This window comes from Manis javanica, chromosome 1 (assembly GCF_040802235.1).
Source record: "Manis javanica isolate MJ-LG chromosome 1, MJ_LKY, whole genome shotgun sequence".
Taxonomy (NCBI): domain Eukaryota; kingdom Metazoa; phylum Chordata; class Mammalia; order Pholidota; family Manidae; genus Manis; species Manis javanica.
The window spans coordinates 170,236,903-170,263,013 of NC_133156.1; the positions used below are offsets into that span (position 1 = coordinate 170,236,903).

General features: G+C 43.8%; 2 protein-coding genes and 1 long non-coding RNA gene across 7 annotated transcripts; 2 read left to right on the forward strand and 1 right to left on the reverse strand.

Moving 5' to 3' along the window:
* The first annotated feature begins 3,577 nt into the window (after nucleotides 1-3,577).
* On the forward strand, nucleotides 3,578-15,706 carry GGCX (gamma-glutamyl carboxylase). 4 transcript variants are annotated; one of them, XM_017674282.3, is made up of 15 exons: nucleotides 3,578-3,735; nucleotides 4,117-4,287; nucleotides 5,327-5,485; nucleotides 5,810-5,975; nucleotides 7,595-7,673; nucleotides 8,112-8,218; nucleotides 9,098-9,261; nucleotides 9,610-9,875; nucleotides 10,022-10,153; nucleotides 10,521-10,672; nucleotides 11,100-11,269; nucleotides 11,476-11,624; nucleotides 11,894-12,041; nucleotides 12,205-12,400; nucleotides 12,772-15,706. In XM_017674282.3, exons 1-15 carry the CDS (start codon nucleotides 3,693-3,695, stop codon nucleotides 12,962-12,964), a joined length of 2,295 nt encoding a protein of 764 aa, XP_017529771.1. In that variant the 5' UTR covers nucleotides 3,578-3,692; the 3' UTR covers nucleotides 12,965-15,706. The 4 variants fall into 4 exon arrangements, with proteins under 4 accessions (XP_017529771.1, XP_017529772.1, XP_036868075.1 ...); XM_017674283.3 differs by having other exon boundaries at nucleotides 11,494-11,624; XM_037012180.2 differs by having other exon boundaries at nucleotides 5,810-5,876.
* MAT2A (methionine adenosyltransferase 2A) lies at nucleotides 5,326-23,043 on the reverse strand. 2 transcript variants are annotated; one of them, XM_073241690.1, is made up of 11 exons: nucleotides 22,799-23,043; nucleotides 20,641-20,718; nucleotides 20,422-20,544; nucleotides 19,797-19,909; nucleotides 19,566-19,709; nucleotides 19,167-19,385; nucleotides 18,767-18,949; nucleotides 18,488-18,621; nucleotides 17,762-17,817; nucleotides 9,078-9,276; nucleotides 5,326-5,522 (listed from the first exon to the last, which is right to left on the reverse strand). In XM_073241690.1, the coding sequence occupies exons 1-10, from the start codon at nucleotides 22,887-22,889 to the stop codon at nucleotides 9,263-9,265; spliced, it is 1,155 nt and encodes a 384-aa protein (XP_073097791.1). In that variant the 5' UTR covers nucleotides 22,890-23,043; the 3' UTR covers nucleotides 5,326-5,522; nucleotides 9,078-9,262. The 2 variants fall into 2 exon arrangements, with proteins under 2 accessions (XP_073097791.1, XP_017529774.1); XM_017674285.3 differs by lacking the exons at nucleotides 5,326-5,522; nucleotides 9,078-9,276 and having other exon boundaries at nucleotides 16,200-17,817.
* Nucleotides 23,006-24,723, forward strand: LOC118971282 (uncharacterized). Its single transcript, XR_005059655.2, has 2 exons — nucleotides 23,006-23,138; nucleotides 23,311-24,723. It is a non-coding gene; the product is annotated as an uncharacterized lncRNA (long non-coding RNA).
* Nucleotides 24,724-26,111: the final 1,388 nt, after the last annotated feature.

The following is a 26,111-nucleotide window of genomic DNA, read 5'->3' on the forward strand; positions in this document are numbered from 1 at the left end:
GGATGGTGGTTCTCAGCACATGGTACATGAACCCCTGGGGTCTTCAAAGACAAAACTACTTCTGTAATAATACTGATAGGTTATTTGCCTTTTTAATTATGTTGACATTTACACTGATGATGCAAAAGCAATGGTGGGTAAAACTGCTGGCAACTTAGCAGTAACGACTGTGGGACCAAAATGACGTTACATACCTCCTTGCCAGACACTTGCAATTTTTAAAAATGCCATTTTTTATTAAGAATTCCCTTAATGAAACAGTATAAATTATTAATTTTATCAATTCTTGACACTAGTATACATCTTTTATTATTTTATTTTGTGCGAACAAACAGGAGAGAGGAACATAGAGCTTCTGCATAACCACATGCAATCATTTCATAGTTGTTCTAAGAAAAAGCATTTGTGCAATTAAACTGTGAGCTGAACTAACATTTGTTTGTAAATTAATGGATTTCTTTTTAATAGTACAGACATTTCCCATACATCCCTTCAACACTCTCCCAGGGTCTTCTATTGTTAACATCCTGCATTATGTGATACACTTGTTACACTTCATGAGCTAATATTAACATATTAACAAAGTCTATAGTTTACACTAGGGCTCACTCTGTGTTGTACATTCTGTGGGTTCTGAAAAATGTATAATTACATGTATGTACCACGATACCATTACAGTATCATACAGAATAGTATCATTTCTGTAAAAATCTATTGTGTTCCACCCATTTCATCCCTCCCTCCCATCTCCCAATCCCTGGCAACCACCGATCTTTTTACTATCTCCACAGTTTTGCTTTTCCAGGATATCACAGTTTGGATCACATAGTAGGCAGCCTTTTCAGACTGGTTTCATTCAAGGAGCAATATGCATGTAAGGTTCCTCCGTATCTTTTCTTCGTGGCTTGATAGCTTATTTCAGTTTATCACTGATCCCATTGTATGGATGTACCACATTTTGCTTATCCATTCACCTACTGAAAGAACATCCTGGTTGCTTCCAAGTTTGGGCAATTATGAATAACGCTGTCATTCATTTGTGTGCGGGTTTTGTGTAGGCATAAATTTTCAACTCATTTGGGTAAATACCAAGGAGTATTAACTGTTGGATCATATGGCAAGAGTTTGTTTAGTTTTGTAAGAAACTGTCAAACTGTCTTCCAAAGTGGTTGTATCATTTTGCATTCCCAGCACCAGAGAAGGAGAGTTCCTGTTGCTCCACATCCTCACCAGCATTTGTTGTCCGTGCTTTGAATTTCAATCATTCTAATAGGTATCTCGTTGTTTTAGTTTGCAATTCCCTGATAAGATGCTGAGAATCTTTTTCTTTTTTTTAAATGAAGCATCACTTTACCTGAAAGGATGTCAGACAAATGATGGTTATTCAAACTGGCATATTTGGCAGGAATTTTCTCAAAAATGAGAGGAGTGAGACTGCTCTTTCAAGGAAAATGATAGACAGTATTTGTTGCCAATGATAAATTTGAGCTTTCAAGTGAAAATTAGAATTTTGAAAAACTTGTACGTGCCACTGTGAGCCTGCCAGCTTCCCGACACTTAAGAGACTCTGCATTTGGAAAAGCTGCATACCTCAGTGAACCAATATTTTCCAAATGACCATGTATGTATGATTTTACAGTATCATGCATGAGTAAATGGTCTATTCAAAGTGCAAATATACCAATGATTTGAATGCAACAGAGCATAAAGTTCATCAATACAGCTTGATTCCACATACAACTAACCTTTAAAAAAACTACCACTTGCAAATTTAGGCATGGAATAAAAAAATATCCATAATTATTTATAAAGGCTCTTAAATGTTTCTCCCTCTTCCAACTGAGTAGCTGTGAGGCTAGATTTTAGATTTCCTTTGTATACTTCAACACCATTTCCCAACAGATCAAATGCAGAAGCAGGTATGAGAATCCAGCTGTCTTCAATTAAACCAAGACATTAAAGAGATTTGCATGTAAAACAATACTACTCTTCTCATGCAATTTTTGGGAGACACATTTTTTTTTTGAGAGGGCATCTCATATTTATTGATCAAATGGTTGTTAACAACAATAAAATTCAGTATAGGGGGGTCAACGCTCAATGTACAATCATTAATCCATCTCAAGCCTAATTCTCGTCAGTCTCCAATCTTCTGAAGCATAACGAACAAGTTCTTACATGGTGAACGAATTCTTACATAGTGAATAAATTCTTACATGGTGAACAGTACAAGGGCATTCATCACAGAAACTTTTGGTTTTGATCACGCATTATGACCTATAAACAATCAGGTCAAATATGAATATTCGTTTGATTTTTGTACTTGATTTATATGTTGATCCCACATTTCTCCCTCTATTATTATTATTTTTATTTTTAATAAAATGCTGAAGTGGTAGGTAGATGCAAGATAAAGGTAGAAAACATAGTTTAGTGCTGTAAGAGGGCAAATGTAGATGATCAGATGATCAGGTGTGTGCCTATGGACTAAGTATTAATCCAGGCTAGACAAGGGCAGCAAGACATCCACGGATGCAGAAGATTTGGGAGACACATTTTTAAAAAAATATTATTATTATTATTTTTGGTATCATTAATCTACAATTACATGAGGAACAGTATGTTTACTAGAGTCCCCCATCACCAAGTCCCCTCCACGTACCCCATTACAGTCACTGTCCATCAGCGTAGTAAGATGCTGTAGAATCACTACTTGGACAGACACATTTTTATTTCATAAAAATGTTATTTATGTAAACATGTAATGAGTTTATTACCTTCGTGTGTGAGAATCAATACTTTAAACATTTCTCAGTGCATATTTCCAACACAGTAAATATGGTTAAAATATAATCCACATAAACAAAAGCTCTTCAGGGTTCTCAATAATGCCTAGCAGTGTAAAGGGGTCTTGAGACCAAAAAATGTGTGAACCGCTGCTCCAGGACGCCTTCCTCTTACCCTGCTGGCCAATCCTGGTGCCAGTGAGAACTGGATATGACAGTGCTGTTCAAAACTCAGCTCTCAAAAAATCTCCCCTGATCGACCACAACCTACTCACTGGTCCTATTCTGCATCTCCTCTGTAGTTTGTTGTTCCGGTTTCCCCTGCAGATTTCAAACCCCTGGTTCTTGGCAGGTACTGGAAGGGAGAATAAAGGAACTCGCACACCCTCTCTAGGCCGGGGCAGCCCATCCAGGCGCGTCCTCAACTCTGCAATCAACCTCTCTGGGAAGTCTGATATTTGCTCCCATTTCACTCAACTCGGGGAGCACGGCAGGGTCACTACGACCTGGGGAGGCCGAATGGGGGAGAGTAGGGACTCGGGGAAGTTGCGGGAATTCCGAATCTTCCTACAGTTGAAAGCAACGGAGGGCTCTCGGCAGGCTTCAGGGGCGATATCGGTATTGCGGCAGAGGAGGGACAGGTCTGAAGGTACTAGCGTTCCTTCTCAGTTCCGGGTGAGGGCGAGGCCCGCCCACGTCGCCGCACCCCCCCAAGGCTCTTCGGCCCGCCCTTTGCCGCCAAGCAGGGAGCTCGGCGCGGCCGGCTGGGGCCTTCACGACACCCCGGCGCTTTCCGGTCGGCCGCGCAGGTGCTGATGTGTCGGGAGGCCGGGCTTCGGGCAGCTACTCCTCGCAACGCTCCTTTCTCGGACGCTGCTTCTGTGGCCGAGCTACCTCCGCGGAGCTATGGCGGTGTCTGCCCAGTCCGCTCGGGCCCCGCGCGGCTCAGGTAGGCGCAGAGCCCCGCTGTACGGCGGAGGGAGAGGGCTGGTCTCCGTGGGCCGGGGGCGGGAGGTCTGCCCTCTGGGACCCCGGGGAGGGAGACGTCCATTGGGGAGGGGCATGTAGAGAAAGATTGCAGCCTGCAGCTTCAGAGCTGCGATGACATTCGGGGGTGCTTTGCAGTTGGGGGGCTGCAGTCTGAGAGAGGTTCTGGGGCATTGGGGGTCCTGGAGATGGGACTGCACTGAAAGGATGTTTTTGGTAGTCAGAGATCAGTGGGAGAACCTAGGTAGGCAGAAGCCCTGGGGCTGTTGGGGCTGTGATTCGCTCTTTTAAAGAACCTACGCCTTGTACGTGCACACACACTTTCGCCATTTATCGGTTGCAGATAAAGCACTGAAAGACAAGGCTGGACAGACCTCACGGTCCAATCAGGGCAGCCGAATGGGAAAACTCTTGGGTTTTGAGTGGTCAGATGTGTCCAGCTGGGCAAGGTTGGTGACCCTGCTGAATCGACCAACGGATCCTGCAAGCCTGGCCGTTTTTCGTTTTCTCTTTGGTGAGTCCAGTTTGGTTAGAGGTGGGAGAGTAACATTGTCCTTTGTCCCCTTCTCGTTTACTTAGTGACTTAACCTACATTTTTCTCAGAGCTGAAGATACTGATAACCTGGACGAAGTCTTTGTGGAGTTGAGGATTAACCCAGCTTTGTCCCCTCTAATTAGGGTCCCATTTTGCTTGTGGCATGAAGTTGCCGAGTAATTATGGCAAGGAATAGACTTCTGAGAAACAGCAGGGCTGACAAGGAAGACATTTTGGCTGTGACTCCCTAATGCATAGCTTCCTAACTCATAGGCCACGCATGTGTGCTTGAAATGGTGGTTTACAGATGTGCTGAAATATTAATATCCTAAGCCCAGTGGTTCTCAACTGGGGGCAATTTTGTTTCCTACGGGACATTTGGCAATGTCTGCACACATTTTTATTTGTGTAACTTGGGCAAAAGGGGAATAGGTGGCTACTGGTAACTATGTTAGGAGCCAGGGATGCTGATAAATGACCTATGATGCACAGCCCCTCCCAACAAATAACCAACCAGCCCAAAGTGTGAATAGTCCTGAGGTTGGGAAGCCCTGCCTTACCTGGAACTGGCCTCCTCACCTGAATAGCCCCTTGTGTTGTGTTAGCCAAATATTGCTGTGGAATATTTGTGGAAAAAGTTGAGAAGCATCACCCTAGAGCACTTTCTGTATAGCCTGGCAGGACTGACCTTTGGAATTATAACTGTCAAAGCCTGAACAGCCTTTATAGCATTTTGTACGCTTCTTTCATTTAAACCTCTTTGTAACCCTGTAAAATCTATGAGTCCCCTTTCACCAGCAGGCATTGGCTCAGTAAGGTGCAGTGGCTCTCTGAGGTCTCCTAACTGGCATAATGCTGTACTCAGTAATTATGGTCAGATGAATGAATAAATGGCAGAGCTAGGATTAGGAAAGAAGTCTGACCTTGGAGATGGGTGCATTCAACTGTATTCTAGTGTGTTCCACTGCTTCCTTTGCTGAGGCCTAATGGCCCCGTTCCCCCACAACTGCTTTTTCAGGGCTGATGATGGTGCTGGACATTCCCCAGGAACGTGGGCTCAGCTCCCTGGACCGAAGATATCTGGATGGGCTGGAGGTGTGCCGCTTCCCCTTGCTGGATGTCCTGCAGCCCCTGCCGCTTGACTGGATGTATCTTGTTTATACCATCATGTTTCTGGGTGAGGGAAACTGGAAGAGATGGGAGTATTGACTGGCCTACATAAAACACAGAAATACAAAGTATGCTGATGAATGACCAAGGTCCTGGGTTGTTTATTTCACTTATGCTGTGAGTTATAATTTCATCCTACTGATTTGTGTGTGATCCAAGCTCTGACCCCTTAACTTTTTAAGAATATTAAGATAACATTTAATTTTAATTTAGTTTTACCTGATTTAAAAATGTCTAATGACTGTTCTTAATTTCACCCACAGCGTGTCCCAGGGGAACTGGGCCTGTGGTGACCTTCTGACATCTTAATCCTCTCCCCCACAAATCCCAGGGGCACTGGGCATGATGCTGGGCCTGTGCTACCGGATCAGCTGTGTGTTATTCCTACTGCCATACTGGTATGTGTTTCTCCTGGATAAGACATCGTGGAACAACCACTCCTATCTGTATGGTTTGTTGGCCTTTCAGCTGATGTTCATGGATGCAAACCACTACTGGTATGAATCCAGGGGATAAAAGGGGAGGGGTTGGCTGGGTCAGGTTAGTTACCAGAGATAGGTACTCACTGAAGTCCTAGAAGTTGCCCTGGCAAGCATATTTTTAACCACGCTTTGCAAAGTGTGGTTACAAGGTCACACTTTGATTTGGATGGATTGGGTGGGGGAAGGGTCAGCAAGGTTGGAGCACTTGGAATGACAAATAAAATGGCCCCATTCCCACCCACTCTTTCCATATCTCCCCAGATACCTTGATCTATCCTCTTCCTGTAAACCCCTTAGAGAGATGAAGAGAAGACTAAAGCCAGACATAGCTGTTTTCAGATACTTCAAGGGTGGTCATGTGGGAGACGGAGCAGACTTGCTATGTGTGAGCTCAGAGGGGCACAGTTAGAGCCAAGAGTAGAAGTTGCTGTGAGGCAAAGTCATGTCAGAACAAGAGGGCGCACCAGGGCTGCTCAGCAGTGCTGTCCTGGGAGGATGTAACTCTCCTCCGCCTCTGCCTTAGGTGACCATCTTTCATGGGAGGTGGAGAAGGGATTTGGAGACAGGGTGGCAGGGCAGATGACCTTTAAGGATTCTTCCTATTATTAAGTGACAAGCAGATATGAGATGTCAGTAAGCTGGGGAGAGGAAAATATCTCAGATATTGAATTTGCTAGTGATTTATAAGATACTAAGTTTCACTTACTATATACATACAAATACTCCTTTTGTTGACCTTTAAATTGATGTGGAATGCCAGTCGGATCATAAATAATTTAGAGGCAGTTTTGACAAAATATCCCTGAAAAGTTTACTTTTTATGACTTGTACACAGGTTGAAAAAATACATATCACTTACTGAGGGCTTTCCACATGCCACAAACTCTATTAAACGTGTTTAAATTTTTCATTTAAACCCATGAGGTCCACAGTGCTGTTCTCATTTGCTAGATAAAAAAACTAAGGCTTTAGAGACATAAAGAATTTGCCTAAGATCACATAGCTGGTAAGGGGCACAAGAGAGAATCCAAGTCTCCCTAACTGCAGACTCCAGAGCTCTTGACCGCATGTGAGAGCTGCCCCTTTGCCAACTTCTCTGTTCATTCACGGCTTTCTTGAAAACCTGCTTTGCTTCTACCTCCCTAGAATACATCTAGTCTTAACAGTCCGAGTTTATCAGTCCTCTCCCTAGGTAAGCTATTTGTAGCTACCCCCTGGCATTAGATCCTGGCATCCAGATCTGTGAAAGTCAGTTTGTCTTAGATACTGAAAAATTTTTTAAGGCATTATATATATTTACATACACCTTTAGCTTTTCAAACACTCTCTCAAATTCATTCTTTTTCAAATTCAGTCATGTTTCTGGCATTGTTGTCTTTCCTGATTTGTTCCATTAGAACAGACTAATTTGATAACTAACTAATAGAAAACACTGAACTTTTTGTTGTAACTCATTAGTAATATTTCTGTTATGACTTAAAATAATCACTGTTACAATTTGCTCATATAGCCCAGAGGACTGGAGAGGATATGAGAGATGTCCCAGGATATATAGGTTACTGCATTTAAAAAGAAAGGTGGAAATGTGGCTGGACTAAGCAGCTGTCCTCAATCCTTAACTTCCCTTGGTGTAGGTCTGTGGACGGCCTTCTGAAGGCCCACAAGCGGAATGCCCATGTGCCCCTTTGGAACTACACAATGCTGCGTGGCCAGGTACAGGAATTCAGGAAAGAGGGAGGTGTTCTTGACAGCACTGCCCTCTGACTGCCAGACTGCACCCTACTTTGCCTCCCTGGATCTTCTTTTATCCCCTTTGCTGGAAAGCTAGGCTTACTTTTCCATTGTTTCCTGTTCCCTGATCTCTGGGTTTTCTCACTTTGTCATGGAAAGAGTAGAGCCTTGTGCCTACTGGATTAAAATCCTCATGAGAGAGTTGTTTCATGACTTTCCTTAGTGCCTAATACCATGCTTGGCATTGGTAATGTGTCAGCAATACTTGTTGAATCAGTGAATGCCTGAGATGAATGAATAGTAGCATGGATCTAATCTTCCTTGAGCCCTGAATTGAAATCAGAACTTAGTTTATTTTTGACTGTAGAATACAGGGTTCTTTTTTTGTGTGAACATTTGTCTTGCATTTTGTGTTTGCAGATCTTCATTGTGTACTTCATTGCCGGTGTGAAGAAGCTGGATGCAGATTGGGTTGAAGGCTATTCCATGGAATACCTGTCCCGGCACTGGCTCTTCAGTCCTTTCAAGTGAGTGGCAGTCAGGGCAGAGTTATTGAGGCAAGGGCACAAAGTGGGTGACTTGCCTCCTTCAGTTCTGTAGTAATGGCTACTATTCCTTCTTTGCCTGAGTTTGCCACATGCTTTCTTCTGTCCACTCATCTCCCCATTCAGCAGAAGGCAAAGTTGATGATACTAAAAGATCTAGGCCTAGCCTACCCTGGAGGACTTATGTTATAGGCTGGAATAAAAGGAAAAGGAAAAATGGACAGGAAAGAGCCAGAACTAGGTGACATGGTAAATGAGTCAGTGCACCCAGCAGTTGCTCCAGATGGTGCCTATGTCCTGGGGTTGGTACCCCAGCCTCTTGCCAGGATTCCTCAGTCAGTGTATGAGAAGACAGCCTCCCAGCCCTGATAAAACTACTGTTACCAGTTCTACAAAACAGAGGTTTGCCCCCTCGGATTTCGTTTGTCCCATTTCTTCTTCCGTCTTGTTTTACTTTTTTCTGGTTCTTCTTCCCTGTTATTTCCCAGTTCCTAAAGTTTGACTTCATTATAATGATAGTCAAGCATTTTCTTTTTAAGTTTCTTCTCATTTAAAATCTGCATGAAGAGCCTGAAAATCTGCATGAAGAGCCTACCCCTCCACAATATACACACTTCCCAATCAGATTTTGCCTGAGGCGATCTATGCTGAATATACAGAAAAAAATTGGACGCCTGAAGTGTGTGGGAATGAAAATAGATTGGAAAGCTCTACATTAGGATATCTTTGTGCAGAGTCCTTCCTGCCTGCTGGGGTGCGTCCTTTGCAGAGGACTGAGTAGGAGAGGCACACTGGCTACGACTGTGCCGAGTGCTGGGTTCCCAGTGGGCTGCTGCCTGACCTTTGTCCCGGTGTCTCCAGACTAGTGTTGTCCGAGGCGATGACCAGTCTGCTCGTGGTGCATTGGTGTGGACTGCTGCTCGACCTCTCAGCTGGTTTCCTGCTCTTCTTTGATGCCTCAAGGTCCATTGGCCTCCTCTTCGTGTCCTACTTCCACTGCATGAATTCCCAACTTTTCAGCATTGGTCAGTACCTGTAGTCTGGTAGGAAATAGGAAACCATAGGTTTGCAAAGAGGGACTAGCCAGAGGCATTGTTTGGGAACGAGAGATGGTGAAAGGAACATTTGCCAAATTAAACCAGATGTAGTTGCTGTAAAATGGAAATCAATGGGAGGAGAGGACTGGGGCTTCTAGGTTCATGAGTATTTTCTGTATAGTAAGGAATCTCTAGGATGTAAGTATCCTCTAGTTAAGAATTTCTTTTATCTTAAGTGGAATACCAGAAGAAGCCTCCTAAGGGAAGGGGGTTGAGATTACTCATGTTTCCCCAAGCCAAACTCCTGAAATGCTTATTTTCTCCCTACTTTTCTAGGTATGTTCCCCTATGTCATGCTGGCCAGCAGCCCTCTCTTCTGTCCTCCTGAGTGGCCTCGGAAGTTGGTATCTCACTGCCCTGCAAGGCTGCAAGAACTGCTGCCCCTCAAGGCTGCCCCTCAGCCTAGCACCTCCTGCATGTATAAGAGGAGCCGCTCCAAAGGAGGCCAGAAGCCAGGGCTGCGCCATCACCTAGGCACCGCCTTTGCCCTGCTCTACCTCTTGGAGCAGCTCTTCCTGCCCTACTCCCATTTCCTCACCCAGGTATATATGGGCCGGGATTAGCTTGGAAAGTGGCAGGGGTGATAACAGTAGAGAAAGAATGGAGCTGGTATTACAGCCTTTTCTCGGTGGAGGATGGGGTTCACACGAAAACCACTGAGCTGATTCCCTCTGCGCTGCCTTCTCAGGGCTATAACAACTGGACCAACGGACTGTACGGCTATTCCTGGGACATGATGGTGCACTCTCGCTCCCACCAGCACGTGAAGATCACCTACCGTGATGGCCGCACTGGCGAGCTGGGCTACCTAAACCCTGGGGTGAGACTTGATGTAGACAATTAACTCTTCTCCAGAGCCCTCATGAGCTTTGGGGTCTGATTCAGTCCTAAACACAATTATAAAACAAATTTGGGTTCTACTCTGCCATTTCTCAGAAGCCAGATTGACATTCTTTTGTGTAGGTTGAAATAGGGCAGTGTCACACATTTCCTTGAATTGAGGTTAGATTTAGGAAAAGTAACTACCATTAACCCAGGCATGACAAATTCTTCCCTGAAGACAAGCTCAGTTTTTTTCTTTTCTGGTCAAAATGGGCAGCAAGCATCTCTTTGTGCCATTGAAAGTGCATGACCTATCAGGGAGGTTGATAACCATGAGGTGGGACTAATGAGGGGGTTTGGGGCAGGTATTCACACAGAGCCGGCGATGGAAGGATCATGCAGACATGCTGAAGCAATATGCCACTTGCCTGAGCCGCCTGCTTCCCAAGTACAATGTCACTGAGCCCCAGATCTACTTTGATATTTGGGTCTCCATCAATGACCGCTTCCAGCAGAGGTGGGCAAGGGGGCAGAGAAGGGGGAAATGAAACCAGCTCCTTTTGCCAAGATGAATGGCCCATGCTTCCTAGTGTTGTCTTGCTTGAAAGGCTGTCCTCTGGTGCCTGTCCCTTTTGGCTTGGTTGTGGGCATAGCTAATTGCTTCCAGCAGGGGGCACCAGCATCCAGAGAAAAGGTAACTGACCTGTTCTATAGAAACTGTTAATCCAGTTCTCAGGTGGCCACTAACCCCCATTCTTCCCAGTGCTCCAGAATTTCTTTCTCTTTCTCTCTGTGTCCCACACTGGCAATACCATGCTGACTTAGGCCATTTTTTCTGTTTGAAAACTTTCTTCTACCTGGGAATGGTGATGAAAGGAACAAAACTGGAAATTCTGGTGGGTAGGTGGCTGTGGCCTCTTTAAAACATGGTTTTCTTTCCTAAGGATTTTTGACCCTCGTGTGGACATTGTGCAGGCTGCCTGGTCCCCCTTCCAGTGTACACCTTGGCTGCAGCCATTGCTGATAGACTTGTCTCCCTGGAGGACCAAGTTACAGGAAATCAGGAGCAGCCTAGACAACCACACTGAGGTGGTCTTCATTGCAGATTTCCCTGGTATGGAGAAAAGCAAGGAGAGGCTTTGCTGTCTCTTCTCTGGCTTCCGTGGCCAGGGATGTTGCATGCGGTGGAGGTGGGTAGTGGGTAGGGGGTCCGCCTGGTGGGAGGAATGTTTTTGAAATGTGAAGAAATGCTAGTAGAGGAGGTGTGGTATCTCTCTTCTGGCTGGGAATGAGTTCACTGTCATGGGGTGGGCTGCGGAGCTTTGTTGCCCCTGATAGGGCTGCACCTGGAGAATTTTGTGAGTGAAGACCTGGGCAACACTAGCATCCAGCTGCTGCAGGGGGAAGTGACTGTGGAACTGGTGGCAGAACAGAAGAACCAGACTCTTCAGGAGGGAGAAAAAATGCAGGTATTTTACTGGAATTAACAATGACAGAAAAGTGTAGGTGAGTGTAATTGACTTACTATAGACTCGATGCTTTACCCTAGCAATAGAGCAGTGGGAGCTTGAAAAGCTAGGGCCGCTGGGCTGTGAGTAGCCTCATCCAGGATTCTAGAGGTCAGTCCTTTGGACTCCAAAACACAGTAAGAAGAAAACTGCCTGGGTCGGGAATGGGAAGGTAGTGCTGGCTAGGAAAAGGTAGAGAGTGAATATATCCATTTCTTCCCTCTTCCCAGTTGCCTGCTGGTGAGTACCATAAGGTGTATACAGTGTCACCCCTTCCTTCCTGCTACATGTACATCTATGTCAACACTACGGAGCTTGCACTGGAGAAAGACCTGGCATATCTCCAGGAATTAAAGGAGAAGGTGGAGAATGGAAGTGGTGAGTATATGAAGATTTGGGCTGAGAGAGCCCCTAGTTACAAGACGTCAGGGTTGTGAATGAGGATCTAGGCATTGAAGAGTGAACTCTAGTTGGTGAAAGGGGAGTTCTAAAGGAGGGAATGATCTCTCAGTGATTCCTCTTTTCGCCATCTTCTGGGCAGAAACAGGGCCTTTACCTCCAGAGCTGCAACCTCTGCTGGAAGGGGAAGTAAAAGGGGGCCTTGAACCAACACCTCTAGTCCAGACCTTTCTTAGACGCCAGCAAAGGCTCCAGGAGATTGAACGTCGGCGAAATACCCCTTTCCACGAGCGGCTCTTACGCTTTTTGCTGCGAAAGGTCTATGTCTTCCGTCGTAGGTAAATTTCATCCACAGAAATACTTGTGAGGGCAAATAAGGATGCTCTAGCACTAAATCCTTTTTCCTTCTCTATTCTCCTCTCTCTGATTTAATGGAAGAGTATAAATGACCTGTATCTGATGGCCTTCTGGCCTCAGCTTATTTTCAACTTCCCCAAGGGTTATTCCTACCCTACCCAGGAATCCTCTACCAGACTGTATAAAGGATGGGGTGCCCTTCCAGCTGGGATGTGGGGGCCACTGGGGGGAGATTCTCATTTATGCCTGGGTGAGAGGAGGTAAGATAAGACCAGGTATCCGTAAAGGACTTTGGCGGGAATTCCTGTGTCAAAACGAGTTGGGACTAGGTAGCCTTTTTCCTCTTTTTCAGCTTCCTGATGACTTGCATCTCACTTCGAAATCTGTTGTTAGGCCGTCCTTCCCTGGAGCAGCTGGCCCAAGAGGTGACTTATGCAAACTTGCGACCCTTTGAGCCAGTTGGAGAGTCAAGTCCTTCAAACACAGATTCTTCAGATCCTAATCCACCTGAGCCAAATTCTGATCCTGTTCACTCAGAGTTCTGAAGGGGGCCAGACGTTGGGTACAGATGTGGGAACAGCCAGTCACAGGACCAGTACCTATGCAGTGGAAATTTGAAAAAACTATCTCGTGTATTTTTTTACATTTTTCTTCCTTGTCCACAGCTCATTTTTCAGAAATAAATGATAGAGGAGTCAAGGAAGTAAAGCAAGAGTAACATCTATCAGTCTAAGGTTAAGGGGCTAGGAAAGGGTTAAAAACAATGTGAAAATGTTCTTCTAAGATATAGGGATTAAGAATCAGATTTAAAGTGACTGGCTCCTTGGAGAGGGAGATTTAATGTAATTCACTTTGATGAAGTAGCAGCTGTTTTCCAGTGCTTGTGATATGCTGGGCACTGTGTGAAGCGCAGTATCTGCATTATTACATTTAGTCCTTAATGGCCATTAGCTATGTTTTACAGTTGGAGAAAGTGAGGCTGAGAGGTAATATAATTTGCTCATACATACACCTAATAAGGGATGGATTGGTGGTTTGAACCTCGTCTGTTTGATTTAAGGTCCTACATCCTGCATCTTTTAATTTTCAGAATCATTGATAATAATTCTGAAATGTAGTTTAAACATTAACTGTAAGTACTGTTAGGATGGTGATCAGGTTCTATAGGCACACAAAGTAATTTTCTTTACAATTCTGGTTCCTTCTTTGTTTGCATTATCTATATAGCCAGTAAGTTTTTCACTAGCAGTTATGAGGGCAGTTAGAATAGCATGAAGTTACACTAGTAAGGAAATTTAGATTGATGGTAGTATCTCTCTAAAAGTTAGTGTAGTATTTAGTAGTATTCCAGACATTAGCAAAAAGTGATGTTAAGTAAAAATTTACCAGACTTGGTAAGGGATTAGAGAATGTTAGTTTGTAGGTTTGGATATACAGGGTTGTTTCAGGAATCTCAATTCCATGAAAATTTAAAGGCCTGGAACTGGACTAGGAAGAGTGCAGAGAAATAAAAGGCCCCCTGCTCTGGGTGCTCGTGGTCTCCTACCAGAGACTGGCAGTCCCAGTAATTTTGATAAAGGATTGCGTGTTTTCAGGCTTCTCTTCCCTTGCTCTACCCACCCCCAACCCCTTGGACAGTGGTCTCAGGTTCTTTCCTAGGTGGCTGTCTTTTTCTGTACACACTTGGGATGATTATATAAACACCATGATTTCCAACGCTGCTACTTAATTCCTTCTCTGTGCCCTAGACATATACAAATAGCTCCACCTGAATATCCCACAGCTTCAAACTGTCCTAAACAGAACTTATTCATCCCCAACTGACCCGCTCCTTTATTAGTGGGCAGCAGTATTTTTTTGACCAAGTCATCTGAGTCGTCAGCCTTCACTTTTTTACCTGAGTAAAAAGAACCATTGCTTCTACCTCTTCTTGACTATTAGTTTCATCTCTACCACCTTTGTGTTCTTTCAGCCTTTGTATTGGAATTTAGTTAAGGTTAGACGAGAGTAGAGCTACCATGTAGTCGTTTGTGCAGGTTGGGCCTGAGTAAGGGCACCCCACTGAGGCCAAGGGTGGCCTGGCAGTTTAAGTCCCTCTTACCTTGATTCAGTGTATAGGCTAGCAAGGGCTGTGCCACAGGGTAACTTGACCCAGTTATGATGTGGGAGAATCAGTTTTCCAAGTATTTTGCAGATCTCTGTGACACAACATATACCTTGGCACTGTTTCCTTTGCCGTTAAGCTCAGCTGTCCTTTGTTCCCCTAAGCACTACCCACCTCGCTCGTACTTGACTAACAAAGCTTTTTCACTGTGGGAGTTAACTCTTACAAAAAGTACTTTTCAGAATATGCAAGTGTGCCGTTTTCTCCAAACTGTTAGCTCACTTCTCATTTCCCCAGTGATGATGGGGTGGGATAGAGGACAAGTGGTTATTTTCATACTGGTGAGAAAAAGTTGCTCAGTGGAGATCTCAGCTTTCAGGAGCAATCAGTTCCTGTAACTGCAGCTGTTATGGCATATGGCTTATCAATGTCCTTTTAGCCAGTTTTTATTCCTTGTAATTCTGCCCCTGCTGTTTGGCTTTGTCCCTGTCGTCATCCACTTTACGGAAAAGGCAAGCACACATTTCTCAACCTAAACATGAATTGACATTCCCTGCTTTGAAATCACCCACTCTTTCATACCTTTGATCCTTTCTCCTTGGGCTGATTAATATTCCTCCACCTTCCTATCTTTAGGATTCTGTCCCCCAAGGCTGGGCAGAGGATAAGAACCTTAAAGGTTATTCTCTGTATCCTGCAAGCTTGAGGGCTGAGATGTTACTAGCAAATACTCAACCTGATCCTAAGGCAATTACTCCAGCACTACCCCAATTTAGGAGCATTCACTATTAGTCATTCTCCTTATATGGCCAGCATGCTTACTTGTAGACAGCAATGCACTGGCATTTAAAAGCTCTTTGAAACATTCTGTGAACTTTCCCATGTCAAGCAAAGTTTAAGTATGATACTCCTCTAAGATTTAACCTTATCTCCTCTCCCAACATATTTCTAAATTTTTTAAGTCTCCCAAGAGGTGTAAGACACATTCCATGGGCTTCACATTTGCAGGTCAACCATGTTTGATCACCTCTTGACTTTGCACATGCTGGGTAGAACATTAGGCCAAGTGGCTCCTGTCTATATTGAGTTCCTAGGCTCAAGAAAGGACGGTTCACAAAACTATGTGGTTAAGAACCCTCTATACAAACCGCCACAAATTCAGAATAAACTTTGTAAACTTGTAGCATCTTCACTTTATTTTTTCAAAGAAATTTTGGTTCTTTTATTGTGTATGATGGATTGGAAGCAGGCCCCTCACCAGTTACTAATGTGTACTGAACATGTAACTTGCAGCCTTTAACACCTGTTTATATAGAGGGATTAATAGCTTAATAAACCTTTTTACATATTATAGTCAAAAAGATTAAAAGTAGATTTAAATTCTAAAGACTATTGCTATTTTCTCCATGTTATGTCAGTCGTTTTTATACCTTTAGTTCTTAATCCTTAAGCTTACACAATTTAGAACATTATTGGTAGTATAAGAATGGATGCTTCAAAAAAAGGACACATGGATTGTGGCCATTGCATTGGCCAAAAAAAGCAATGCTGGACAGATCAAATCTTGAACTTTCTCAGTGCTAGGAACATAAATTACAAACACCCCTGTACCACAGGGTTAGAGTATATTCTTAAATCATATTGATACAAAACTTTTAAAGAATAATGGACACTGATTAAGGTAGAACCTAGCATTTTATTTAGTCTTCATTGAACTGTTGGAATTGAGAACCAGACATACGTAATAAACCTCCAAAAATAGATCCTGAAAGGCACTTTGCTTAGGGCAAGCAGTCATGGAATAAGCATGTAAACAAGCTGGCTTCTCTGTACCACACCAGCCAAGTCAGCTTTCTCCATGGCCAGCCGCACCAGCTCTGCCCTCCCTTCTGTTAACACCAGCCAGACCCCCTGTAGGTCTAACCCAAGGTTTTTCTGTAGGACACCTTGGCCTACCTGGGAATGCTGGAAACATGTTGTTAAAGGAATCATGGTGTTGAAGAAAAAAAATTCTTTTAAAAGCTGCCATCTGAAGTGATGGCTTCTCTGTACTTACGCCATACCCCAGAATACAATAAATAAGCAATTAGAAAATGTTCAAGTATGAAGGGATTTCCTCCTCCCCGCCAAAAGCACTGCTCTCTGAAGGAAGCTGGTTTCTCTGTAGCTACACCAGCTGTTCAGAAAGCTCATTGGACCTGGTTTTGAAAATAAAACAAAGTTAAAACCCTGGGAGGAGTTATTGTGCAGTGTGGAGTACTCAGTCTTTCTTATAAAGAAAAAAAAAGTTACCTGGTACCAAAGTGTGCAACCTACAGACCCTCAGGTACTGCCCCTGTGACTTCTCTGTATGACATCACAGGGTGCCAAGTGCCTGTTTTTCTAGAGCTAGGAGTTGGTGGTTTGGCTAGTGCTGAAACCATGCATAGGATTGGTTTACTATAAATAAAAACCTTATTACGTACGTCCTCCAAGACAGCTGAAAAGTAGAGATTTTGATTTGGTGCTGTGTAAGAGATGGCAATTAAGAGCATAAGCACCAGGGAGATGGTTTAATGGTAACTGCCTTTTTCTTTTTTCTTTTAATGTCAGGCTAGAGCTCCAACTGGAACTTGCGTTACATGCAAGAATGATCGGATAAGGGAACACTCCCTGACAAAGCTACATGATTAGAAATGGATCAAGTTATAGGGAGCATATGGAAGGCTTCACATTCATAATAGTAGAGCTCAAGACATTACAAATTCATGCTGACAGGGCTGTGGCATTGCCAGAGGTTATAATGGAACTACAAATACCTTACGTGCACATCACAAGGACATTTTCAGCATTTGGAGGGAAAGTCAATGCAATTAGAGGATTTTAGAGGGTTCGGTGATGGGGCAACAAAGGTTCAATTTCAAAGCATTATTTACTACAGTGTTGTTGGTTTGTTTCTAGGCAGTTACACGGATCACCTATGCTCACTAAATTCATAATATTGGTGAACAAAACACCTAGGGATAGAAAAGCAAGCCCAACTTACAGTCCCCCACACAAGCTAAAAATTCATGTCATTGACTAGAGTGACTGCAACTGATCAGGAGCTGAAAGAGGACAGGAAAATTTAGGAAGAAGGGCCCTTTCCCTCAGAGCTTGAAGGCTTCTCTGTAGCCTACGCCAACAAGTCTGGGGAAAAAAGGCTAACACTTTCAATATTTAAGCTTTTTGGGTACTTCCCATGGGAAGCTGTCCCTACCAAAGTGGCCATAGGCTGCAGTCCTCTGATAAATTGGCTTCTTCAGATCCAGATCCCTGGAATATACAAGTCCGTAACTTAATATGTAGCATTTAATTAAAATAAAGCAAAACAATCAGCAAGACTCATTTTCAAGAGTTCTGGCAAATGAGTTCAGTTCTCTGGGGTATGCTAGGAGAAAAGTTTGTAGCAAGTGTTACTTCCCTGGTGTCCAAAATCCTTGCACAGTCATTATTAGTAACTATAGTTCTTGTTTTTCCATCCTTGGCCCAACAAATATGAAAACTTGTCATTATTCTGAGAAATTTCAAGTGTTAAAAGCTCATCTGAGATCATGGAATACTTACCAAGGTCCCATGCCCACACCCTACCATGGTTATTTTCTTTGACAGCCTTGAACATCCCATTTATCTGTACTGCTTTAAGTAAAAAATCCCTAGGTAAGATGAGCACAAAGCCTAGTATCAAGTGTGGAGAACTTTCTAGGGTGATTAGTGTACACCAAAGAGCACTATCATTTTAGATTTTTCTTAATTTAAGCCTTACCCAAGGCATTTTAAAAGATAACATCAACACATTCTAGGAATTAAAATGCTCCCCACTCCCCACTTGTGGAATCTTCATACCTTTACCTTCTTAGATTTGCATATATTTCAAATACATGTATATATGTACACACCCACACCCTCAGTATTTTTCACTAGCAATAGGCTTTACCATCTTTACCTGACAATGACCCCAGGGCGGAGGTCAAAATTCTTCTTCACAATCTCTAATAGCTCTCTCTCACTCTTCTGAGAGGTGCCATAATGGAAAATGGAGATAGACAATGGATGAGAAACTCCAATAGCATAAGAGACCTATAAGGATTCAAATGTCATAAAAATCAGTCATCAAGAGACCCACACTTGTATAATAACACTGGTATAAAAAAAAAGGCAGGTTAACTATACTAAATGCCCTCCCACTTTTATAATCACTGCAGTTATATAAAAAAGTATATACCTGAACAAGAACCCTTCTGCACAGACCTCCTTTAACAAGGGATTTTGCCACCCAACGAGCAGCATAAGCAGCTGAACGGTCCACCTTGGTATAATCCTTTCCTGAAAAGGCACCTCCTCCGTGAGCTCCCCAACCACCGTAAGTGTCCACAATGATTTTCCGGCCAGTCAAACCAGCATCACCCTGAAATTACAGGATTTAAGTCACTTTATGCCTAATGCTTTCCAATAAGAGGTTTTACATCAGGATTGTTAAATGCCAGATTCTGCATCACTCAGGAAATGCCCCCAGAAGATTCATATGTAGGCTTCAAAGAAACCTAGAAAAAAGAATGGGCGTAGCCAAAATTTCTGCAAGCAAACATAGAAGATCCAAAAAAGGTAAACTGAATTGACATTACCTGAGGCCCACCAATGACAAATCTGCCACTTGGCTGGAGATGATAGATTGTATCCTCATCAAGATACTTGGCAGGTACAACAGCTTTGATTACTTTCTCCTTCAGGGCATCCCTCATCTCATCAAGACAGACTTCTTCATCATGCTGAACAGATATAACAATTGTGTGGACTCTGATGGGAAGCACAGCACCTCGATCCTGCATATACTGTACAGTCACCTTGAAGGCAATGCAAGTCATCAGGACATCAGTTTGCTAAACAGTTTCATTTTTGACTCTCTATGCTAAATTGCAATACAAGAGAAAATGCTATCCTTTCTTCAGTCAGCTTTAATTAAACTTTACTGATATTCTGTGCCAATACAATACATATAATCTAGCTTTATGATGGTCACTTACTTGAGTTTTAGAATCTGGGCGTAACCAAGGCAAAGTGCCATTGCGGCGTAGTTCAGCCAATTTGGCATTGAGCTTGTGTGCTAAGACAATGGTTAAAGGCATGCATTCCTCAGTTTCATCAGTGGCATAACCAAACATCAAACCCTATAAAAAAGGAGAAGTCACTAATGTGATGAATCTAATCTTCAGAATTTAATGTTAGAAAGGTGCATATATTATCTACCAAGATACCTGGTCTCCTGCACCAATGTCTTCCTCATTCCGGTCAAGATGAACACCTTGAGCAATATCTGGTGACTGTTGCTCCAACGCTACTAGCACATTACAAGTCTTGTAGTCAAACCCTATAAACAACAATGTCTTATTAAAAACAAAACAAAAAAAACCAAAAACGTCACAGGAATGCCTTCCATTTACAACAATTAAATGGAATTCTAAATGCTGCTAAGCAAATACAGTATCCTTCTGATTTCCAACAATTGGCATTATGCCATATTAGTATACCAGTTTTTCTGTGTAAAAGTGAGAATCCACTTCAGATTTCTTTTAGTTAGCAACAACAGGTACTAATGCAGGTCTTTTGTAAAAGCTAAGTGGTGTAATATGAACTTTCAGAAAGTGGGAGTGACTTCACTTTACATCATTTTGTCTTATTAAAGGTTTCTCGAGAACACTCTACTTTCAGATAGTGGAGGAAACCTATGTAATTAAAACAGTACTTTCAGAGAATAGGATAAGGCAGGAACAAAAGGGTAGTGAAATTATAAAGGAGTTAAAGATTATCAGGTACATTCTTGAAGATAGGGCTGAAGAAAACATCGGGAGAAATGAGGAGCTCAGATAAACTAAAACACACCTTTGGAAGAATCATCATATCCAATGTGTTTAATGGCTTCACGAACTACCTTCTGATAGTCAACAGCAGCTCTGGATGTAATTTCCCCAGCAAGAAGGATCATTCCAGTTTTAGCAACAGTTTCTAGTAAGAGAGAGGTTTACACTCAAACGTCACTTCTATAAAGTAATTTTCATGTTACCTTTCCATCGGTTGATAAGCAAGCAGTTTTGAACCTACCACAAGCCACTTTGGCATCAGGGTCCTGCTGAAGGTGTGCATCAAGGACAGCATCACTGATCTGGTCACAAATCTTGTCTGGAAAAAAAAATCCTTTAAATCTTTTGGAGAGCTTTTTGTTTAAAATTGTGCTAACACCCAGACAACATAAAATTTACTAATTTAATTAACTATTTTCAAGTGTACAATTCAATGGTATTCCAAGTATGGATATCTTAACGGCTACACCTAACTGCTAATTAAAACACTGCTTTACCAGAAACCATTTGCCTGAAGAATAAATGCTGGATATAGTGCTGCGTGTTACTTGAAAATCTGACACCATGGTCTTAATATAACTATATCACACAAGCTCACCAATTCATTTAAGTTAGCAAGCAGAACACCCAGCATGTTCAATACATTTAAACTCATTATACGTGTACTTTACACTTCACAGGGCTTGTCTCATCTCCAAAGTATTTCAGACATTTTGAAAAATTCAGTTCCCAGGCAAAAACAGTTTCCATTGTTAAAAGTACAACAGCCACATAACTGAAATGATTAATCAAGTGAAAGCAGATATTAATTTTCAAAGACAGTGATACATTTTATCACCTACATTAAAGTTTGCATTCTAACCAACCAGAAAAGTGAATTGGTTTTTTGTCAAATCAATTTCTCCCTCCCGACACTGAACACCAATTAGGGCAACGGGAAATAATGTCAATTAAAGAGTCAACAGAAGTAAGGACATTTTATGGACAAAAGGAGTGAAACAGCATCATTTGATTTTACCGTGGGTGTTGTACAGGAACAAGAGCTGAACAAACTGGGAAATGCCCAAATGTATTCTGAATCTTTTTTGATTTTTCTCCCCACTGTATTGTCATTAAAAATTGGGAGAGGGACTAACAGAAATAACACCCCAAATTATCATTTTCCTGGATTTTCTATATAACCATCTGAAACAAAACAAAATGTGTACTGCAGCAAACTCATAGACAAGACTCAAATGTATAAACTGTTATAAATGCTGTAACTTAAATGACTACTAAACAGAAGATGGGCCAAACACACGTTATCAAAGCTGGGGGAGAAAAACTAAAAAATGACATCACACCTCCACAACTAAACTTCACTCATCAGGACCTTGGAGTTTGTCTTCTATAGCACTAGGTTGCTTGTGGGGTTTCATCACAGGCATAGTAGACTTTACTAGAGTGCAATGGATTCTTAGGTCATCACACTAGATGGCTACCACATCATCGCGGTCATCGTAAGGGCCAAAGCAGCCTAGCAAAATAGTCTTTACTAGGTGACATTTTCAGGCTCAGATTGAAAGTCCTTGAAATAGCTTCACTCGTTCACGCGTAAATTGATCCCCATGATGGCGGACCAGTGGACAAAGCGCGCAGACGGAAACGTCAAGTACAACCTTGCCTAACAGTAAGCACCAAAGCCTTTACAAGGAATCCCAACGCAATGGCAGCAGCTTACACTTTATTGATGTCTCCTATCCTTTTCACACTTGCTCCAAATAAGGAACGCCTTCCCAACATCCGCTATATTTAGTGGGAGGCTGTCACCTTGAAGGCAAGGCCATATACTACTTAAGGGCATGTCCGTATCCTCCAGCGTGTAGTAATGACCCAAGCCAAGAAGAAAACAGTGGAAACATAAGATGCCCGAGGCGCAGGGCCCCTACTCCACAAACCCCAGCGGTCCCACGGCCCCGAAGCTCCCCATGCCCAGACGCCACATGCGGCAAACACGTGGTTGCGGCTGCAATGCGGGGCGCGCGCTCCCGGGGGCCGGACGCGAGCATTCGGGGCGAGGGGTCCACTATTCCAGCCGGCCGCATGGAGATAAGGAAAGAGTGCCGTTCCTGGATAGGGCACAAGCTGCTGCTGCGGCCCCCGCCCCTCTCACTTTCTGGAATCTTCCGCATGCCGCGGCGCGCGGCCGCATGGGAGGGGAGGCGAGAGGAAGGGGGAGGGGAGCGGCGGCCACGCGCTCGGCACCGGCGGCGCCACGAGGAAGGCGCGCAGCCGCACCTCTTCCCACCGCCCGCCGGGCGAGGACAACCAGCGTGAGGTGGGCACTGCTTTCCGCGGGTCCCGGCCGGCCACGCCCGGCCCGCCCCCCCCCCACTTCACGCCAGGCCCCGTCACCTGACCTGGGTGGCCTTCCCCCACAGACTCTGAGGTGAAGAGGAACGTGCCCTCCTCGATGAACGCCTCGTGGAAGCCGTTGAGCTGCCCGTTCATGTTGGTGTCGGTGACGGTGATGGAGAGTGAAAGCGGCGTTGAAGAGAGGACACCAAGAGGCGACGACTGCGAAATGCGCAAGCAGAAGACAGCGTCCCAGAGGACTGCAGCGGGCGGCGCGGGGCGAACGAGCCGGCGGGCGGCACGGCCCAGTATTTATATACAGCGCCTGCGTGCGCCCGGCTCGGGCCCCGCCCCCCAGCGCCGCGCGCCAATGCGCCACTAGCTGGGGATGGGAAGGAAGAGGCGGTGAGCCGGGGACGCGGGGGTGGGGGGAGCCCGGGCTGAACCACTCTGCGAGGCAGGGGGAGGAAATAGAGGTAACGCGCCCTCCTGCGAATAGTTCTTTAGGCTGTATTAAGCGTTTATAACAAGGGGTAAATGAAGACGCGAGTATGTTGGGTTCCTTTGTATTCGATAGGGAAGAAAAGCCACAAAGGTTTTATAGACCTGCTCCCCTTTCTGGAACATGGCACCTCCCTTCCGACCGTTGGCCCGCCTGTCTGGCAGCAAGGTTGCGTCCCCATGCGGTGGCCGCGGGAATCGGCGGAGGTTTTGTTCTCTGGCTCTCGCCGAGGGTCTTTCCGGCCGCCCTTCCTTGAGATGCCCGGGTGACCTGCAGCCAGGATCCCCCAGCCATGTGAAAGTGGCCATCTTGGCTTGTCAACGTACGATTCTTCGTTTGGCCTTACTCATCCGCGCGCTGCGCTGTGCAGACGGCTGGAAATGCTGAGGGGGGCCGCCTAGCTGCTAGTGATTTCTTGGCTAATGCCTCTGTGGTGAAAATGGACGAAAAGCAGAATAGGAGAGTTCTGCCACCGATTTAAATGATTGCCTTCTTTCTTACCCCTCCAGCGCTAAAGTCTCTGAGAAAGGCCCTTACGCTTCGTTGACTACAGTGAAGGCCGAGCTGTGGCCCCGTCAGCTCAAGCCTTTTTTTGGTCTGAAAGGAGGCCGCTCACAAGGCTGACCTTGCTCTTGCTGACTTATGTGTTTAGGAAAGAAAAAATAAACGAGGTTTAGGGAATCATTTCAATCATCTGTTCGAGAGAGGAATATTTTTCTGGGGAGGATAATCCTTACATAGCCCTTGTATGTGATTAAGCAGATCTCTCGACAAAGTCGTTACGTGAAACTTTCACTTAAAAGGGTCCACCTGTGTTTGTCCCATTTTTTTCCCATTATAGGAATTATGGGGAGAGAAAAAAAAACAAAACTTGAGCCAACAAGGAGTAGGGAGTCAGAGCCAGTTTCACGGAGGCCCCATGGAAGGAACCCTCCAGTGGAAAAGAGGGCACTTGTCACTTCCTCTGGTACCGGAGCTGTGGACTGGGTGCAGGTTTGACAGGGGCTGTCCTGGTGGCCCCGAGCACATTAACATCGGGTTTAATAATGTTATTAGGGAATGGCCTGCTCCGAGGACAGGAGCAAGTTACACTGGGGAGATAAATGAGACTCCTTATAGAGGCTTCATATAATGCTTAGAGAATTAGGTAAATGCTGAAGAACAATCCTCAAGCGGTGTGCAGGAGGAAAGGTGGGAATTTGCCGAATGGGAAACAATGGAAGCCTTTGGACTGTGCTAGGTTGGCACTTTGACAAAGAAGTTAACAAGGCTCATCTCTAGACTTCATGACCACATCCATGGTCGCAAACAGGCAGCAAGAAAAGGTTAACTCACAGACTACATACACTATTTTTATTGTTTTTTTTTTTTCAAACATCATGGGAAAATAACTGTGTAAAACTATTTTTTTTTTTAGTTTTATTTCATCTTTTTTTAAACAATGCCAATTTATTCATGATGAGTAATAAAACTGTCAACTGGAACAAAGTGCATGTGTAGGCTGGTCAGTGCATTATCTCCCAGCAGAAAAATCTATATGGGAAGCCAGAATATAATTAGAAGGTTGTTTGATTAATATGGAGTCAGAACAAAGGGATTAGTTAAATTCAATGATTAGCTCATTAAACTCTGATGCCCCTATGCTACCAACTCTGCAGTTGGGATTGTTCCTGCCAAGGAGATGAGAATCAGCTGTTCGTACTTGCTTACCTACTTTCTTGCTAACAGCATGTGTAATATACTGGTTAAGTGTAGGAGTTTTGGAGTCAAGCCTCAGACACTAACAGTGTTGAGCAAACAACCTTTCTACACCTCAATGTCCTCAAGTCTGTAAAATTAAGAAATAATAGTACCACCATAGGATTGCTTTGAGGATTAAATGAAATCATCCAAGTAAAGTCCTTAGCACAGTATCTACTACATAATAAGCTTTTTTTTTTTTTAATGTTAGCTGTAAAAAAAAATAACCCTTCAATGGCTTCAAATGCTGTTAGGATGAAGACTAAAATCCCTACATACTGGTAGAGGCCTGAGTGTGACTGATTGACTGCTACTCCTTCACTTCATCTTCTGCTACTTTCTCCTTTCTTTCTTACTTTGCATCTCTTAATTAGTAACAGTTTAATTAGCGTTAAAACAGAACAAGGCACATTTTCATTGATTTTCTATTTTAACATTGTCTCTTCATCCCACAAATATTTATGAGCACCTCCATCAGGCAGACCCAAGGGTGGGTGCTATGACAGTCCTGGTCTCTGCCCACTCAGAACTCTAAATGGGGGGAGATGCCTGGCTAACTCCTCCTCATCCTGCCCACTCCAGCTCAGCTGCTACTTCCTGGATGAAGCCTTCACCTACACAGATTTCTCAAAGGGTCCTGTATTTTCCTCCATGGCACTAAGTCTATTTGAAGTTACAGATCTGGTGATTATTTAATTAATGTCTCCACTCCCAAACAGGTTTGTAAGCTCCATGACACTGAAAAGGTGGTCTGTTTCACTCAAGCTTTGTTGCTGAGTGCTGACACACAGAAGGTGTTTTAAGAATGAGGAGAGGAAGAGAGAAAAGGAGAAAGGGATGGAGACAAGAGAATGAATAAATATTAGGGATGGCAGAAGGAAGTGGGGAAGTGAGAAACCTTGGGGATTATGTAAAATCAATGAAAAGAGCTACTGCTTTATTTTAGTAACATAATTAATAAAACTGGGACTCTTAACTGGGCTACTCATTGCCATCCTGCTCTAAGAGGAATGAGATTTCTGATTCCATACATTAGTGCCCTAAGGGTAAAATAAACCAGGAGAGGTTATTGTTTTATTTCATATTTAACATAAATGATTTGTTGAATGTGAAATATTTTAAAGCACATAAAAAAA

Bases quoted from the DNA above. Each gene is read 5' to 3' on its own strand.
- GGCX (XM_017674282.3), top strand. From the start codon at position 3,693: ATGGCGGTGTCTGCCCAGTCCGCTCGGGCCCCGCGCGGCTCAG. The intron at 7,674-8,111 runs GTACAGGAATTC...TTGTGTTTGCAG, and splicing joins ACACAATGCTGCGTGGCCAG to ATCTTCATTGTGTACTTCAT. The intron at 11,625-11,893 runs GTATTTTACTGG...CCCTCTTCCCAG, and splicing joins AGGAGGGAGAAAAAATGCAG to TTGCCTGCTGGTGAGTACCA.
- MAT2A (XM_017674285.3), bottom strand. From the start codon at position 22,889: ATGAACGGGCAGCTCAACGGCTTCCACGAGGCGTTCATCGAGGAGGGC. The intron at 20,719-22,798 runs GTCAGGTGACGG...TTTTTTTTCCAG, and splicing joins TGTGGGGGAAGGCCACCCAG to ACAAGATTTGTGACCAGATC. The intron at 20,545-20,640 runs GTAGGTTCAAAA...CTCTCTTACTAG, and splicing joins TGATGCCAAAGTGGCTTGTG to AAACTGTTGCTAAAACTGGA.